Source organism: Dipteris shenzhenensis, chromosome 9 (assembly GCF_047967505.1).
Source record: "Dipteris shenzhenensis isolate YYH24624 ecotype China chromosome 9, Dip_SZ_1.0, whole genome shotgun sequence".
In the NCBI taxonomy this organism is placed as follows: domain Eukaryota; kingdom Viridiplantae; phylum Streptophyta; class Polypodiopsida; order Gleicheniales; family Dipteridaceae; genus Dipteris; species Dipteris shenzhenensis.
Genome location: NC_141604.1, coordinates 51327793 through 51345657, shown reverse-complemented (window position 1 = coordinate 51345657; position 17865 = coordinate 51327793). Strand labels below are relative to the sequence as shown.

The 17865-nt window shown below is 43.8% G+C and overlaps 1 protein-coding gene across 4 annotated transcripts in view; it reads left to right on the top strand.

Moving 5' to 3' along the window:
• The window catches only part of LOC147898805 (proline-rich receptor-like protein kinase PERK3), a 103744-nt gene that overhangs the window by 61177 nt on the left and 24702 nt on the right, over positions 1 to 17865 (top strand). For all 4 annotated transcript variants that reach the window (XM_087379279.1, XM_087379277.1, XM_087379280.1 and 1 more), the window contains 8 exons: positions 15292 to 15363; positions 15525 to 15596; positions 15699 to 15764; positions 15906 to 15962; positions 16349 to 16461; positions 16694 to 16762; positions 17006 to 17176; positions 17274 to 17560. In XM_087379279.1, coding sequence (XP_087235405.1) covers positions 15292 to 15363; positions 15525 to 15596; positions 15699 to 15764; positions 15906 to 15962; positions 16349 to 16461; positions 16694 to 16762; positions 17006 to 17176; positions 17274 to 17560 — 907 coding nt within the window. The remainder of the gene's footprint in view (positions 1 to 15291; positions 15364 to 15524; positions 15597 to 15698; positions 15765 to 15905; positions 15963 to 16348; positions 16462 to 16693; positions 16763 to 17005; positions 17177 to 17273; positions 17561 to 17865) is intronic.

Sequence of the window (17865 nt, the reverse complement as noted above, 5' to 3'; positions counted from 1 at the left end):
GGCTCAGATCGATGACTTACTAGATGCATTACATGGAGCCATAAATTTCAGCAAGATAGATCTTAAGTGTGGCTACCATCATATCAGCATTAGAGCTAGAGCGGAGGATGTGCATAAAACTTTTAGAAGCAGGTTTGGACCCGTTTGGATTTACCAATGCTCCAGCTACATTCGTCATGCTTATAAATGATTTACTACGCCCGTATATTGGAAAGTTTGTAGTACATTTTATTTACGATATCCTTGTTTTCAGCAAAAGTATTGCTGAGCATTGTGAACACTTAAGAATAGTGTTTAGTACTTTGAGGAAAGCTAGTCTATATGTAAATAAAAAGAAAATTGTGATGTGCATGGTAAGACTTGAATATTTAGGATTCATTATTGTTCGTGAGGGGGTGGAAATGGTTTTAAAGAAAGTGGCTGCGATACTGACTTGGCCTATCCCTTAGAGTTTGACCGCTTTGTGATCATTCTTGGGATTTGTCTAATTTTATCGGATGCATATCAAATGGTACTCCGAGATAGTATCGCCATTGACTGATCTGACCTTAGATAAAGAACCTTTTATATGGGGATAGAATCAGCAAGAAAATTTTAACGTCATAAAACAAGCTGTGGTCTCAGGACCGCTGTTACAAAAAATTGATCCATAGAAACCGTTTTTCATAGAAACCGATGCAAGTGGCATTGCGATAGGAGTAGTTTTCCTCCAAGAGGGAAGGCTAGTAGCCTTTGAAAACAAAAAGCTCTCTCCCTCTCAACGAAATTGGCCAACTGATGAATTAGAGTTGTTGCCATTGTCCATGCTTTGAAAACATGGAGACATTATTTATATGAAACATTTCTGTGAATAACTTGACTTGAGAGGCCGCCAAGCTAGGTGAGCAAAACTCATACAGGCGTTTAACATGATGATTTGGTACCGAAGAGGGAAGGAAAATAAAGTTACTAATGCGTTGTCACGGGTAATGCATAATATGATTTTCACAGTATTAGAGAGTGCTCTAATGGCCGAGAGTAAGGAAACTCAAAAGGTGGACGAGTTCATCCAGAGCCTTTGGCCTAAGGCTTATGTGCTTAAACCCAGGAGAAAGAATGACCTGGCATCTAGAAAAGGTCGAACTTATGCAAGATATACCATAGCGGATGGTATGCTAAAACGAAAGGACAAGGTAGTAGTACCTAATCAGAATGATCTCAGGCGGAGATTATGAATATATAACATGTTGTTTTTTGTGTCAAGTGAGTAAGGCAAAGCGGGTGAAGCCACCTAGACTTTTATAACCCTTGGGAATATCACTAGGTAGGTGGGAGAGCATTTCTATGGACTTTATAGTTGGTGTGCTTACGACATAAGGTGGATATGATTCTATCATTGTAGTGGTTGATTGTCTTCCCAAGGTGGCTCACTTCATTCCGGCTAGGGAGTCTATTAGTGCCCCACAAGTGATGGATTTGTTTATTAAACATATATTTTGTCTGCATGGATTACCCAGATGCATAGTGTTAGACAGGGACGTTAAATTTACCAGTCGTTTTTGGATTGCAGTGTTTGAGGCACTAAGCACTGAGTTAGGAACGAGTAGTGGGGATCATCTTGAAACGGATGATCAGACGGAAATAGTTAAGCAGACTTTAGAGGATATGCTTAGAGCAGATGTTTTATTGAGGCAACACATCTGGGACCAGTGGTTGCCACTGTTAGAATTCGCCTACAATGATAGAAAACATTCCTCTACAGGAATGAGTCCGTTCAAATTGAACTATGGTTGCATGGCTTGGTCTATTTCTATCTGAGGCTACCTGGGAATTCGTGTACTAGATGCGGACAGCATTCCCAGATTTCGTTATCAAGGACCCTGATGCGTGAAGAGGGAAGGAATGTTATGCTCAACCTGAGATAACTGGAAGGGTTGGTGGACATTTCCTTTAGAGGATCAACTTGTATATTATATTTTATCGTGCTTTAAATATACGGTTAAAGGAATCAATATCAAGGTCTTTTGTGTGGGTGATATGGCATAGACTAGATGAATCTAAGGTCGAGGACCTAGGTGCACCTAAATGGGTAAATTGCCAAGGGGCAAATGGAATTAATGTTTATCCCAATGAGAGGGGTAAAAATGGGTGCATGCTAGGGGCTTCAAAATGATTACACATGGCATCTAGAAGAGGAGAGCTTTGCAAAGGCTTGCTAAACGAATTCATGTGCTTGCTTTTGACAGAGGTTGGTTGGGCGAAAAATTATGATCTTGTGATCGCTTAGGCTTGTGTTTGTATGTGTCCCCCTTTTCTGATGTACTTCGTACTTTGTCCCATAGGCCCGTGAGGTCTCCCACGAGACATTAATACATCTCTCTCTCTCTCTCTCTCTCTCTCTCTCTCTCTCCTATCTCAGAGCTCCTTGAGGAGTATAGCACAATGTGTTTTGTAGGTATGATGATACTTTTAGGCCTACTTGTGATCGGCTTTGAGAAGCCTATTACCCGAAGAATAAGATCTTTAAAGATGAAGATGATGCTAAGGGCATAGAGATGACCGAATGGGAAGAGAAGAATGCACAAGCGTTGGTTATCATCGGGATGACATTAGCGGACAATGTAATACCATGATCCAGATGGCAACAAGCACGGCTGGAAGTGCGGGGGATCCTTCGAGATCAGTTTGAGGCCCAAAGTATGACCGGTGTGGTCGATCTTTAGTCCTAACTCCTCAATCTACGACTTAGTGATAGAGATCCAGTGATGGTTCATATCAATGGGATCAAAGAGATACAAGATCAGTTTGTTGTAGTCAGAACCAAGTTGGATCCTCAGCAACAATTATCGGTAATGTTATCGAGCCAACTTCATCATGCTTACCCGAGTTTCATCATGATGTTTACTCTTTGTGAGAGGAGTGAACAGCTAACGTTCGAGGAGGTGAACTCCTTGCTAGTTCAAAAAGAGATTAGGTAGAAGGTATATGAAGGAGGGGATGAAGCTATGTTGGTGGCCCAAGGGAGGGCAAGAAGAACTACACCAAGCCATGGGAGAATCCACTTCACAATACGGACAAAGGAAGGACAAAAAACAAGGGAAGTGCTTCTACTGTTAGAAGGTTGGGCACTATGTCAAGGATTGTGGAAAGGGAAGGCAGACATTGGAAAGAAGTATCGGTCTACTCTAGCAAAAACAAAAGAGTCATCAATGAACAATGAGTTACTCTTCACAGAAGTTCATGAGGTGGCACTTGTTTCTACTTTGGAGAACCCATTGTACATTGATAGTGGAGCTACTTGGCACATGACCTGGCACAAGAACTAGCAGGTGTTGGTGAGAAATTACAAGAACAATAAGATTGTGGCTTGTGGGATCAAGGACGGCGGTCTTTATCATATAAGTGCATTCCTTGCTTGTGATTAGGATTCTGCGAGCACAGTGTGGCAGAGGTGCTTTGCTCACCACGTTTGCAGCATTGCATGACAATAATATAGTGACATGACTTCCAAATCTTGACCCACATTCTTCTTTCAACACAACTTGCCTTGAGGGTAAGCAACATCAACAGTCCTTTTCACATAGCCAAAAGAGGAGCAAAGCAAGGGTACACTTTGCCTTGTGTTGGTACATGTTGTAGTTTGACACGACCCCAGCACTCCTGAAACCTTTGACCTGCAAGCAAACACAAGAACACACCAAACGTGAAGAAACTGAGCAGGTTGCTCACCACCCAACCATGACATCTACGGGATGCAATGGCTGTAATAAACCCGCGCTTCTAAGGCGTTTTGCCTCAGTAACCTGACAAACCTGGCAACCTACCACATAGTGTTCAATAAATGCACACATCTTAGGCCAATAAAAGGTATGCTTCATAAGAGACAGAGTCCGATGTATACCTGGATGTCCAGCACTAGGAGCATCATGACACTCCCACGGAATCTTAGATCGAAGATCCGAAACATCTGGCACACATATCTTTCCATTCCGGAACAACAAACCGTTCCTAATCATCCACTGATCTCCCGCCGCCTGTACCGTAGATGGCACAATCCCTGAGTCTTGGTCAACCATGGAGCTCCCATCCTAGACTTTTTGCCAATAAGAACTGAAATGACTATCAGTTGCGCAAAGCCCTCTCAAGGATTGAAATAGATCTGAGGATATTTTCGTAAATGACATAGCATTTATAAACTTGACTCGACTTAAGGCATCCGCCACACTATTCAGCAAACCCTTTCGATAACGTATTTCAAAGTCAAAATCTTGCATTAATTCTACCCATCTAGCCTTTCGTCCCCTCAATTTAGACCCGTCACATACATACTTGATTGACTGATGATCGGTCAATACAAGAAACTTCGAACCATACAAGTAGTGTCTCCAAACCTTCAGAGCATACACAATTGTATAGAGTTCTTTTTCTAGTGTGGGCCAACGATATTGGGTGTCGTCTAGCTTCTTACTCTCAAAAGCTACAAGTCTGCCCTCTTGGAATAAAGCTGCACCAATCGCAAAATCACTCGCATCGGCCTCTAAAACATAAGGCCGGGTAGGATGCAAGAACGGGTGCTTCCTTGATAGTTAACTTCAAGGTTTCAAAAGCCTTGTTCAATGCATCATTCCAAGAGATCGGCTGGGTAGACCTGCGTCCACGACCTTTTAATATATTTGTCAAGGGTGCCGTGATATGTGAATAATCACGCACAGACTTCCGTAGAAAAAATGTGAATCCTAGGAAAGAACGAAGTTGTTTCACAGTCTGAGGGATGGATCATTCTAAAACCTTCTGGATACGATCCAGATCAATGCTAATACCTTCAAAAGAAATCTTGTATCCTAAGTAAATGATCTTCATAAAGAAGTCACATTTACGCATCTTGGCATAAAGCTTATGCTATCTTAGGATAACTAAGACAATCCGGAGGTGTCCAATGTGATCCTCTAGGGTTCGGCTATATACCAAGATGTCATCTAAGAACACGACAACGAATTTGAAAATCTCGGAACAAATCGTTCATCATTTGCTGGAAGGTGGCAAGAGCATTGATCAAACCAAAAGGTAATACGAGAAACTCGTAGTGGCCATACCTAGTTCGGAATGTGGTTCTATCTGTGTTAGCATAGATACGGATTTGGTGATAAGCCGTACGCAAATCAATCTTAGTGAAATACTTCGCTTCGGCCAAATGGTCTATTAAATCATTGGAACGAGGAAGAGGGTATCGATTCTTAATCGTCACTTTATTCAATTATTTATAATATACACATTCTCCATGAATTATCTTTCTTCTTTCTAAAGAGGAAAGGGCTTCCGAAGGTGATTTACTTGGGCGGATATAGCTCATAGTCAGATAATTTTGTAGCTGTGAAGCTAACTCATCCTCCTCAAACTGGCTCATCCTATAAGGTGGAACACTAATAGGTTGAGTCCCAGGTACTAAATCTATGCGATGGTCTACTGCCCGCTCTAGAGGTAAACCTTCCGGCAGTTGAGCAGGGAATACATCTATGAAATCATCCAACAACATTCTCAATTCACGGTATTCAAACACACTTAAATCATTTTTGTTAGTAATAGAAACAACAAATGAAGAAAGCAGAATCAAAACACACTGATACACATCATAATGAGAAGTGTTATTATATTCCGAAGCTGCATCGCAGATACAATAGGTTCATGAGCAGAGGGAATATTATCACACTGAATACAAAATTGGGTGTCCTTATCCAAAAAAAGAAAGGGTATGCTCCTTCCATCCAATCCGAATATCGTGGGTTTTAAACCACTCTATTCCGATTAACAAGTCCACATGCTCCAAGTGCATGACATAGCACATAAGAGCAGCTGTGTAGTCTTGAATACGGATAGAAAGTTCTTCAATCTTGCGATCCCAAAACTGCTTCCCAGCTGAAAGCTGCACCTCATAGGTTTGATCGCTAGGTATCGTGGACAACCCCATCTTCTGGACAAGTTTGTGTTGGAATATGAAGCCAAAGTGAGTAAAAAATGAGTGTACTAGGTGTCTAGGGGGTGTTTTATAGTCTAGTGAGTCCTAGATATGCCACGTGTCATATTGGGAGTTATCCCATATATACTATGGCTTTCTAGAGTCTAGTGTCACACTATATAGTGTTGTACTTGTCTTGAGTCTTGAGATATCAGTTAACATCAAGCTTTATATCATGTGAGTATTTTGGTTATCATTGCCTAGCACTTGTTCTTTCATTTTCCTTTCCATTTTGCTTTTCATTATGCTTTCCACATTTCATTCCGTTCCTAGCTAGCTACTAGATCTCTTCATGTGGTATCAGAGCCAGGTTCCTAGCCTTGCTCTCTCTTTCCCTTTCCCTTCCGAGAGGTTGAGGTGAGGGAGGCTGATGAAGCTATTCTACCACCTCCTCCTTGGAAAGCTGCCCTCTTCTCTCCTTCCTTCAGCTCTCTTTTCCACGCCATGATCTGCCACCTCTCTTCGCCTTTCTTCAGCTGCATCTTTCTGTGACGTGTGGATGATGTTCTGCTTCTATCCTGATCTAGAAGCAGAATCACAGCTTTGTGTCTTCAGCAAAGTTGCAGAGGACCTTGAGTACTACAAATTCTGTTTTTACATAATTGCAATCCGAGTTTTCTGTGAAAAGTTACGGCCCTTGCAAAAAGTGACGAAATTTGTTTCTGCGCGCGAATTTTGTTCTAGAGCTCAATGATTTGACAGCCCAAGCATGATGCAGCCAGCTCAACTTGGAGTTGTCCATCCTCTTTATTATTGACCTCTACTCCAGCTCGCCATTTGCTCCTTCTGCCCGACATTCTCTTGGTACTGCTGCCCGCAAGTTGGTGCCTGTCATTTTGCTCCACATAGCTGTGTTGCCCCGCAGCTGTGAGCTCTTGACATTACATTGCGATGACTCCTTCACGTGACTACTCCAAACTTTAGTGAAGACTTCCCGAGCTAAATGTGAGTTCTTTGATACTACTACGACACACTCCACTACAGTGATCTCTTTGATTAGTGCATTACATCGAGCTTGATGTAGACCACTCTACATCAGCAAGTGACTTCTTCAACATTGCTTATTCGATCGGTGCCTGAGGTACTTTGCATTGATTGACTTCGCAATTGGTCGTGGTACCTGAGGCTTCTACTTTGACATTGGTGATTCTCCTTCCTGCATTTTGATAGTCATCATGTAATTGCCCCATGGACTTCACCCACACATATTTTGGGGCATTCCTGCCTAGCGCTTCATCGACATCATCATCGACTCGCAGGGATGTGCACACATGTGCATTAGCTACTTGGAGGACATCTCTTTCACAAAGAGATATTTTTATTTATTACTACATACTTGTGTATTTTGGGGTCCTCTGCCCTGGGTAGTCCCCCTAAAATGATATGTATTGAGTGTTTGGTTTTCATTGAGTCTAAAGGTCCTCTGCCTTGGATAGTCCTCCTAAAAAGATGTATTGGTTTTCCTATTTTGGTGTGTGGCTTCCTAACATGTCTTGTTATGAAGCCAAGGGGGGATGTACTGTGGGAGGCTTTGATAGGTTTAGAGGGGGATGTATTGTGGGAGCCATGTATTGGCTTTGATAGGTCTCGTTATTAGGCCTGGCCAAGTTCTAGGATGTTGGTGTATTCCTAGACCTATGAGCTGGTCATGTAGCCATGCTATAACGTGAGCCTCTGAGCATGTTGAGTCTCAAGCCATGAGAGTGCTTGGATCAACCTCTGAACACGCTCAGGCTTTAGCCTTTGAGTTACATAGGGTGCATAGTTTGATGACCGTCATTGTCATGTTCTGTTCTTGGTTTCATTCCAATAGTCCCTCACCTTAGACCGTCATTGTCATGTTCTGTTCTTGGTTCCATTCCAGTAGTCTCTCACCTTGCCTAATGGGGGGGTGTTGGAATATGAAGCCAAAGTGAGTCAAAAATGAGTGTACTAGATGTCTAGGGGGTATTTTATAGTCTAGTGAGTCCTAGAATGCCACGTGTCATATTGGGAGTTATCCCATATACACTATGGCTTTCTAGAGTCTAGTGTCACACTATATAGTGTTGTACTTGTCTTGAGTCTTGAGATATCAGCCAACATCAAGCTTTATATCATGTGAGTATTTTGGTTATCATTGCCTAGCACTTGTTCTTTCATTTTCCTTTCCATTTTGCTTTTCATTATGCTTTCCACATTTCCAATCCGTTCCTAGCTAGCTACTAGATCTCTTCAATTTGTAATTAACAAAGTTGTGAGAGCTGGTCGGGTCAAAGAGAATGTGAACTCTTTGGTCCCTAACGTCTCCATAAACTCGGAAAAGATCATGGGAACTAAATAACAAATTATTAAAAGTGCAATTACAAGAAAGTAGGCAGGTAATGACATTTACAGAAATACCTGTCGAAGCTTGATTAGCCCCCTTAGCTTTGGTACCTGGACCCTCATGGAGCTTCAGTCCCGGCGCTTGCTTCTAGTTCTTGTGCTTAGGACAATCATTCCTAGTGTGGGCCCGTTCCTCGCATATGAAGCAATGTCCTTCTTTCTTTAGCTTCAAGGTACGAAGGAAACGGGCACGACCGTTCTTTGCCTAAGTTGAATGTTTCTTTGAGGCATTGTCTATAGACTTCGACTCCCCGGTACGAGTGGTAGACTAGAAGAACTTCCTCTTGTTCTTCCCACCCGTGTCGGCAACTGTGGTTCCCTTTGCGCTGGCCATGGTATCATCATAGATGCGCACGTAATTCATGGCCTCTTGCAAAGTGGTACACTTGTTGTTCTTGATCTATAACTTGTACGAGTCAGGTAAACCATCCACAAAGAAACCTAACAAGGTCACTGGATCCATCTTTGTGCAAATTCCGAAACCTCTGAAGATAACCCTCAAAAGCCAGATTCAGCTTGGACATATTGAGAGCTTTGAGCTTGCCTACGATATCGTAATCTTCCTCCTTCTTTAGAAACTCTTTCTTGAAGACCCCTTCGAATTCTATCCATGTTGCATGGAGTTCCTTCCACCACAATAAACATAAACCATGTTGCAAGCTGTATTTTCTTGTCATTCGGGCAAGGGTGAAACTGGAAGTGTACTTGCCACTTGTGCAACCAAGTGTCAACAACCTCCTTAGTACGAGATTTCTGATCGCCGAGAAAAGGATCGGGAGTGATGTTCAGACCTAACATTGAAGCCATGGCATCCACATGCGTGAGGGCCTGAACAGGGCTAGTCAAAAGTATGAGTGTAGTCTGAATCCCTTGGAGTTGCTGTGTCAACCCTATCTGATTCATGTTGACCTGCTCGAACTTTTCATCAAGAGCAGTGGTGAATTCACTGAAGGCTGTCTTTGTAATCAGATCATCGTAGAGACCATGGTCATCCTCCGCATGGTAGTTCATATCCTGGTCTCCCTTCGCAAGCTCGGGGTCTACATAATCAGCCATAACTGAATCGAATCTGATGAAGAAAATAGGCTGAGAGAAGAGAAAGAACAGGTGGGCGCGAAACTGGGAGGCTGGAACATAGAGAAAAGCTGACGAAATAGAGGGGATGAGAGAAAGAGAGCTGGCTGGACGAAAGGAGAAGGGGCTGGTTGAAGCTATCGATCATTGAACCCAGCTCCTGGCTGTGCTGTACAGATATCTACAGCATGTGGTACTTGAGAGTGGAATCAGCAAGAGGGGCGTGGAGGGGTTGAGACTTGTGCACAAGTCACGAGAAGGGGAGGAGCTGCCGTTGCGCTATGCTCTAGAATAGGTGGGTGAAGCTTTTAGAGAGCTCAGCTTTCTAAAAAGCCCACCCCCCTAAGTTGGAGGGGTGGTGCTTTTTTTAGCATCCAGGCCACCCGAATTAGCTCAGCCTTGCCTGTGACCTGCTCCAACCCATGGCGCACCCCACGACTCACCCCTTGGCTACGAACTGCTCCTGTGAACTGTTCCAACCTATGGCGCTCTCTTGGTCTCTGCTCAACCCTACCGTACCTGGGTTCAACTGAAGCTCCGCCTCAGTCCATCGCTTACCAATGATTAGCCCATCGCTTCTCTCCTACAATCGCTTCTCTCCTGCAATCTCTCTCCCGTGCAATCGTTCTTTGCCCCTCCAAGCTACACCTCTGTCTCACCTAACGCCTCAGTTCAACGTTGAATTCACTCACTCTCTACCTTCTTCTACCTTCTTTCCCTATTCTAAACCACTTCCCTTAACCGATGAGCCAATCAAGCATTGGCAGAGTAATTTCGAAATTAGGGCATACTTGGAGAAAAAAAAGTGTCCAAAATTCTCGCAACAGAAGTTCCTACCTCAGGAGTTGGCTCTGATACCAACTGACGCGACCCCAACACTCCTGAAACCTCTGACCTGCAAGCAAATACAAGAACACACCAAACGTGAAGAAACTGAGCAGGCTGCTCACCACCCAACCATGACATCTACGGGATGCGATCTCGAATCAGGAGATGTCCCCTTCGAGCCATGAGTTGAGCTACTGGCACGAACTCCCAACCAAATCCTAACCAGCCTGGTGTCCCATACCACTTGGTGGCGTTGTGAAGCCTGGGATCTGCTGCTGGGCCTTGGGCTACGCTATGATGCAGGCACGGGTCCGCGACTCAATCCAAGATTAGACCTAGCACCTGGGAATGAGACTTGCTCCCATCGGCTGCCTGAGAACTGAACCTCTGGGCCCCTTATATAGACTCGGGTCCCAAGCGCCAAAAATAGCGGAGGCCTCTAATTGGTTTGTATCCTTGCCACTCAACCCGAGAATCAAGCCTGCCTAGCTCTAAGCCTCCCCAGGCTACCTGAGCTAGTCTTGTGTACCCAGTACACGTCGGATACCAATCTGTGCACATGACACAGTTTCTCACATTTATGGACAAGTAGAGCTCGAAGGTGTAAGTGTATTTTCTAAATAAAAAAATAGATACTTTTGAAAGTACAAAGGGTGGCTCGCTAAGGTGGAACGAGAGAGGGGGCATCATCTGAAGACTCTTCACACTGACAGAGGTGGAGAGTATGTGGATAAAGAATTCTTATCATTCTGCAAAGCAAAGAGGGATCAAGAGATTAATGATAGTTGCTCTCACACCTCAACAAAATGGTGTAATGGAGTGCAAGAACCAAGTCATTATAGAAATGGCAAGAAGTAAGGACCTTGTTGAAGGAGGACTTTGATTCATTGCTCAGAGGAATTAGCTTCGGTGTCTAAAGGATTGTATCCAAGCAGGAGGCTCAGCTTCAGGCAGGCATCTGAAGGATTGTACCCAGGTGGGAGGCTCAGGTTCAGATAGGTCTATGACACTCTAAACTCGTTACCTCTTTCAGTTCATTATCATGGCCAATAGATACCAAATCCCAAATTTTTGTGAGATAGGCAAGCTTGACGGGACCAACTACCCATTGTGGAATGCATTTTTGAGTGCATGTAAGAGGTGAAATGTTTTGGAAGAGCAGAGAGGATTAGCGTCTCCCCTCCCTACCTCTCCCCTTCCTTCCGCAATACCTTTGCCCCTTCGTCTCCCCTCGCCATTGACTTTCTCCCCTTTGCTCCGCACCCCCACGCCCTCTCCTCAGTCTTCCCCCTTGCTTGGCACATCACCTAGCCATGTGGTGGCTCGTGCAATAGCCGCATGGCCTTCGTCTCTCCTCGCTATCGACTTTCTCCCCTTTGCTCCACACCCCCACGCCCTCTCCTCGGTCTTCCCCCCTTGCTTGGCACAACGCCTAGCCATTCGGTTGCTCATGCAGTAGCCGCATGGCCTTCCGGCCCCTGACAATGGTTTCTGTGCTACCCGTATGGCTCGCTTAAAGCTCTCCAGCTCAAACTATGCAAGGGTGTGGAGGAGCATTGTGCTCTCCCCCTTTATTTGGGCGGCCCAAGCCACCAAGAGAAGGCAGCCCTTAGCCCCCCATTGTTGGTCGAACAGCTTCAAGGAAGGGTGGTGGCCATCCTTTTGAGATCCTCCATCAAAGCAAGTAAGAGAGGGCGGCTCACAGCCCCCTTTCGATGCCCATAATGTTGTAATATCAAGGAGAGGTCTCCCCATTGGGGCCACTCGGATCGTGGCAGCCTTGAGTGTGGCTACTGACCTCCTTTTAGATCCATCACATCAAGTTGATTCTGGATTCGAACTTGAGGCATTCATTTTCATGTGGTAGAATATTAGGTGAAGGCTACTTCAAGAACTTGGGAGCGGGTCGCTCTGAAGTCAGGCTTGGGACTTTTTTTGGACTACACTTGCAACTCATCCAGTTTGCATCTCTCTTGCAAGCTGGTTACTTTGTTTTTTCTTCTTCCTTCCTTGAGGGCAGCAAAGAGTTAGTGATTGTTTGGCGGGCAACAGAGTCTTGACGGTTCCCTATTGGTCTGGCCAGAGGAGCTCTTTTGGGAGCATCCTCGACTACCAAAGCTGTGAAGATTTGTCTTTCCCCCTCGGACAAGCAACAGGTTCAGCACGCAGTTCAATCTCTTTAGGACAGAGTAGTGGTAGGCCAGATAGTCGAATTGACACCCTTGAGGAGGCAGATTCGAGAGTGGCTTTAGGAGACGAGTTTAGACCTAGAGGGTGACCACATTCAGGAGGTGACTGTCTATAGGAGGTGCATCTTTCTACGCCAGCTAAGCTCCCCAGCCACCACTCAGGTCCTCGTAGAGTAGAATCCAATCTTCCTAGGACCACACTTGGTCTACCTTATCCCTTGGTACCATGGTTTCAGGGTGCAGGATATGGATACGACACACAATGTACCTTGTTTTTTGGTGACGCTCTGCTTTTCGGGGCTCTCGAAAGAGTACCGGTCCATTCTTCCTTCTATAGGACGATGGCGGATATGGTGCTGCTTCATATTCAGATGGCGAATACTTCGTTCGAGGCTTGGACGACATTGAGGGATATGTACGAGCTCAACAATGAGGCGAGAATCTTGAACCTTGAGACAGAGTTGTACGACATGAGGATCGATGAAGGGAAATCGGTACAGGAAGACCTCAGCTGAAGGTGGTGCAGAATCAGCTGGCAGCAGTTGGTTAAAGTACGAGCTCGACCAGGATGCAAGGCACTTGCTAGGAATGCTCCCCCGGAGCTACAATAGTTTTGTGACTACGATGACTGCAGGGCATAGGGCAGCAACAATTATTTTCAAGGAGCTGGTTCCATTGATGCTACAACAAGAAGCTTGGGAAAAGAAGTACAACGGTGCAGTTAAGGATGACAAGGCCCTGTAGCTCAGGACAGGAGAAAAGGCTAGGACAAGGGTAAGCTTGGTAAAGGCAAGCCCAAACGAGCGGACTCTTCAGATGAAGACAATAAGAAAAAGAGAAAGAAAGAGAGGAAGGCTTCTACTACGATGAGCCATGACATTTTGTGAAAGATTGAGAGGTTGATCATAAGAAGGGTGCTAGTTCAGAGTCAGAGGAGTCAGCTCAACTGGTGATGGTGGAACTTCTCTTGGTGGCCACTCCGTGTGCTGCTGAGATTAGATATGTGGACCCCGGTGTGACTGTTAGAATGTCAGATATTGAGGCTTGGTCAGAAGAGGAGTCAGGATCCTTTGTGAAGGTGATGGATAGTGACGAGTGCCTGGAGACATCTGGGTGCTTGGCTGGTGTTACTGAAGTAGAGGGGGATTCTTCGATAGGACCTGAGGAATCAAGGTCAGATGGTGGCTGTGAGGGGGACAACAACACAGAATTACAGTTGGAGCGTGACGGTCCAGGTAATCTGGATTCGTGCCTGGGATATGATGTCTCACGTATTTGTTTGGTTGCAAACCTAGCCAGACGGAGGATGGATTAAAACAGACCTTGAGAGCTTGGTGCCTGGAGGACTTCAGGCTGTTCACCCATCATGGGGGGATAGTTGGAGGATGCTAGTACCTAGAGAGCTCGAGTTCGAAGGTGGGTTCGTGACTGAAGGTGGTGGTGCCATCAAGTGCTGCCAAAGATGGACTTGTGTACCAAACTGGTGTGTGAAAGCGGAACCGGACTTGGAGGAGCAGGAGCCACTGGTTGAAAAGCCAGGAGAAGACAATGGTGACACTTGAGTGTTCCAGAGGTCTACAACACAGGAGCTATTGGAGCATCTTTATCGATGGATTTGGATCTGGCCAATGTGGGTCAGGGAGAGGGGGTGTTGGAATAGGATTGGTTACCTCCTCACTTGTGAGGCCCCATATGAGGAGTGCATGGGGGGGTGGGCCATAGAGTAGTAATAGGCATGGGGCTGCCACATGAGCAGCACATGAGCAGTCATGTGGGCAGCAGAGAGAATGTGGAAGCATCTGACAGAGGAGATCCACCATGGAAGGAAGATCTAGTTCCAGTTGCTGTCCGTATATGGAGGGGACAGAAATACACTGGAAAACCAGTTCAGCAAGGTTATGGGGACCCTAGGTGCTTGGAAATGAGGCTGTATATGGGCAGGGCCAGGGGCAGCCAGCCATGTGGCCAGGCAAGGCCAGAAAAAGGCCTTCAAATGAGCCCCCAGAGGAGGTTTTATAGGTAAATTCACAATCCCATTTTCACAATTAGTACCTTATTTGTACTAAACCTAAGGTTGCTTTGAGCATAAAACATATTAATTCATCAATTAATTGTAGGTTGATCTTTAGCCCTCCTCCAAAGGCCTTGTATTATGTGACGACGTGCCAACAAACTAACACATATTAGGGTTAGATAAAAGGTTGTACGTTCTTACACATTACCCTAGCCTGTTGGCTGCTTGGGCTAACCCTTGTCCTTATGTGCCATGAGCACGATTGCGAAGATGTGAGGAGGGGAAAGAGTAGAGAGGAATGGATATGGAAAAAAAGGGAGGGAGGAGGAGGAGACACAGCACCTCAATGGCAGAGATCATAACAGAAAGGACCAGAGGGGAAAGAGTAAAGAGGAATGGATATGAAAAAAAATGGAGGGAGGAGGAGGAGACATAGCACTTCAATGGCAGAGATCACAACAGAAAGGACCGGACTGTGTTATATTCACTCATGATAAATTGAACACGGGCATTATTGTCCCTGATTAAGGGAGCAAATCAAAATTGTCTTCTCACAAAATGAAATACTCAGTCCCTTGGAATCATGTGAATGCGTATCATATCTCCTATTGGGATATGCTTTCAATAAAATATCATTGACTGCAAAATAATTTGAGACTAACATGGAACTTAAAGGAGAAGAAATGAATCTAAGGTAACATAAATGGATTGTAAATTGTTTGTATGAACATCAAGTTGGAAGAACTTTGGATGTAAAGTGTTTGTATGAACATCAACGTGGAAGAAATTTTTATTATATTTCCATTACATATGATTGTGGAATGCAGACACTTGTACAGAAATCCTTTGACAGGACCAATCCCTGAGAATTGGCGTGGTATGACCAATTTACAAGAGCTGTAAGCATATCTCCCGTCTGAGTGTCAATTGACATTGAAACAATATGATCTTTCTATTTTTACAAGTGTTATGGTATCATGATGATAATAAAGATGAACCAGTTAAGTGAAAGATTAAGGAGTTGTATGTGACCTCTGACATTTTTCATAGGTTTTTGCAGGAAATTAGAGTTTGATTATCTTTCAGGGCACATCCCTTCATGGCTTCTAAGTTCTCCAAGTCTAATTTTATTGTACGTCGTTCTCATTGGCAATTTGTCTTTGCTTTTTCTACTTCATAAGCTGCTGTAAAGCATGCAATTTAGACTTATCATTTTGGAGTTTTTTCTTTACAGGGCTCTTGAACATAACCAATTCGAAGGATCCATGCCAGTTTTCAACAACAGTCATTTAAAGTCTTTGTATGTTTCCAAATGCACAATTATTGCTGCGTAGCGAAAGTACTACCTCATGCATGCATAACGTGATTGCATTTTCCGTTGTCATAAAAATTCACAATGCAAGAAATGCATTCAAATGATTAACTTTGCTTTCCTTTGCAGAAGGGTAGATTGTAATTATTTAACTGGTGACTGGCCCACAAATCCAGGAAATATACCGTAAGCTCTTTTCTCTACCTTAGGAAAACTATCAACATGCATGTTTTGACTGCCTGAAAAACAAGAAAGAATGTAGCAACCGTGTTATATTATTTGTGGTATTGCTTTGACACAGTTTTTGCGATTCTTACAAGCCCATAATTTTTAGGTCATATTCAACATAAACCTTTGCTATGATGAACCACATTTAGACTCTACAGATGCCTATATTGGAGTCACAAATATTGCAAGGTCTGACATCTTGAAGGCTAGCAAGCCCTGCTGCTAGATGGGCTTGGCCTGACCATCTGTATCTTTGGAACAAAATTGAATGAAGGTTTATCTTGTTATTTGCCACATTTAACTGGGAGCAAGCTTCACTTGCATCTTTAAGTCTTTTGCTACAGGTTCTTGTTTGATGGTAACTGTTTCTCAAATATTACTGCTGCGAATGATGAGACTGGAAGCTTTTGTGGAAGGGAAGGAACCTGCGCTGGATTTATTAAAAATGCAGTTGACCGTAAGCTCCCTTAAGTCTGGAATACGATAAACAGAGTTATTTGAAGCAATTACGTTGGGTGCATTTGAACATGTTAGATTTCAGAAAGAGAGAGCCATGAGAGAAAACTTTAAAAGCTTGGTGTGAAGTAAAAGGTTTGCTCGTCTTTCACTGTTTACCAGTCCACTATATGATGTCTCATGATCATGTTCAAGGTTTTGAATCACCTAATAAAACAAACTGGAATATGCAGATGGGGGTTGCCCATTTTGTCCTGATACACAAGTATTTCTAAACAGCACTCTCTGTATATGCGGACAAGGTTTCTTACATACATCCTTCACTTTTATGCTTCTGTCAGGGGACATTGTGCCCTTTCGTTAAATATAAGATTAGTGCATTCTCGTCTCCCTGATCTGTGAATGAGGTAACTGGCTTCGTTACATACAGAAGTCCTTTAGTGAATTATTTTCATAGGGACTAGCCTTGGCTACATGATTTAGAAAGTCGCAAATGGTGATAAACAATGAATATGCTGATCTGTGTCATATGCTGTGAGAAACAGAGTCAGTGCAGAATGCCATAACTCCAGGGGAAAGCAGCTCATCCAGGATTGGTGTGATTGTGGGAAGTACTATAGGCACTGTTTGTGCAGTTGTCCTGATTGGGCTGCACATTTTGAAGAAGTTCAAGAAGAGCGATGACCACAGCCAACGTAGATTTTTCTCAATGAAAGGTTGGTTTTATCGCAGATTTTTCAATGAGTTCATCACAATGTACTTACAGAAGCTTCATTGGAAGCAGCAAGATAATGAATGGATTCTCACTTACAGACATTGATGAGTATTGGGAAGCCCCGAAAGGTGTGCAAAGGTATACATTGGAGAATCTTGCTAGGGCGACGAGGAACTTTCACAAGGAACATGAAATTGGATCAGGTGGTTTTGGCAAAGTATTCTATGGTACTTTGGATGATGGAAAAATGGTCGCCATCAAGCGTGCATTTTCCTCGATTGGACAAACTAACACCCAGTTTCGAAATGAGGTTGCTCTACTGAGCAGACTTCATCATCGCAACCTTGTTCGCTTGGAAGGATTTTGTGAAGAAGCTGGGTATCAGGTTTAAGTTTATTTCTTCTACAATTTATCGACTGGTTGCACCTCTTTTAGCTGCTGAGAATATAGTTTACAATCCCTACGTTGTTGATGTCATACCTTCTGACGATGCTTTTGAGTTTCAAGCATCAAGTCTTAAAAATACATGATTTTGTCTATGAACATGGTTGTCTTGAAATAAGTACAAGAATATCGACTGTTTTGCAATTGTTGTCAACTTTTGTAGCTACCATTTTGTACAAAACCGCCTTATGAATCTTAAGATATTCAGGGATGCTTTCTGCTAGTATCTGAGTTTATAAGAACAGG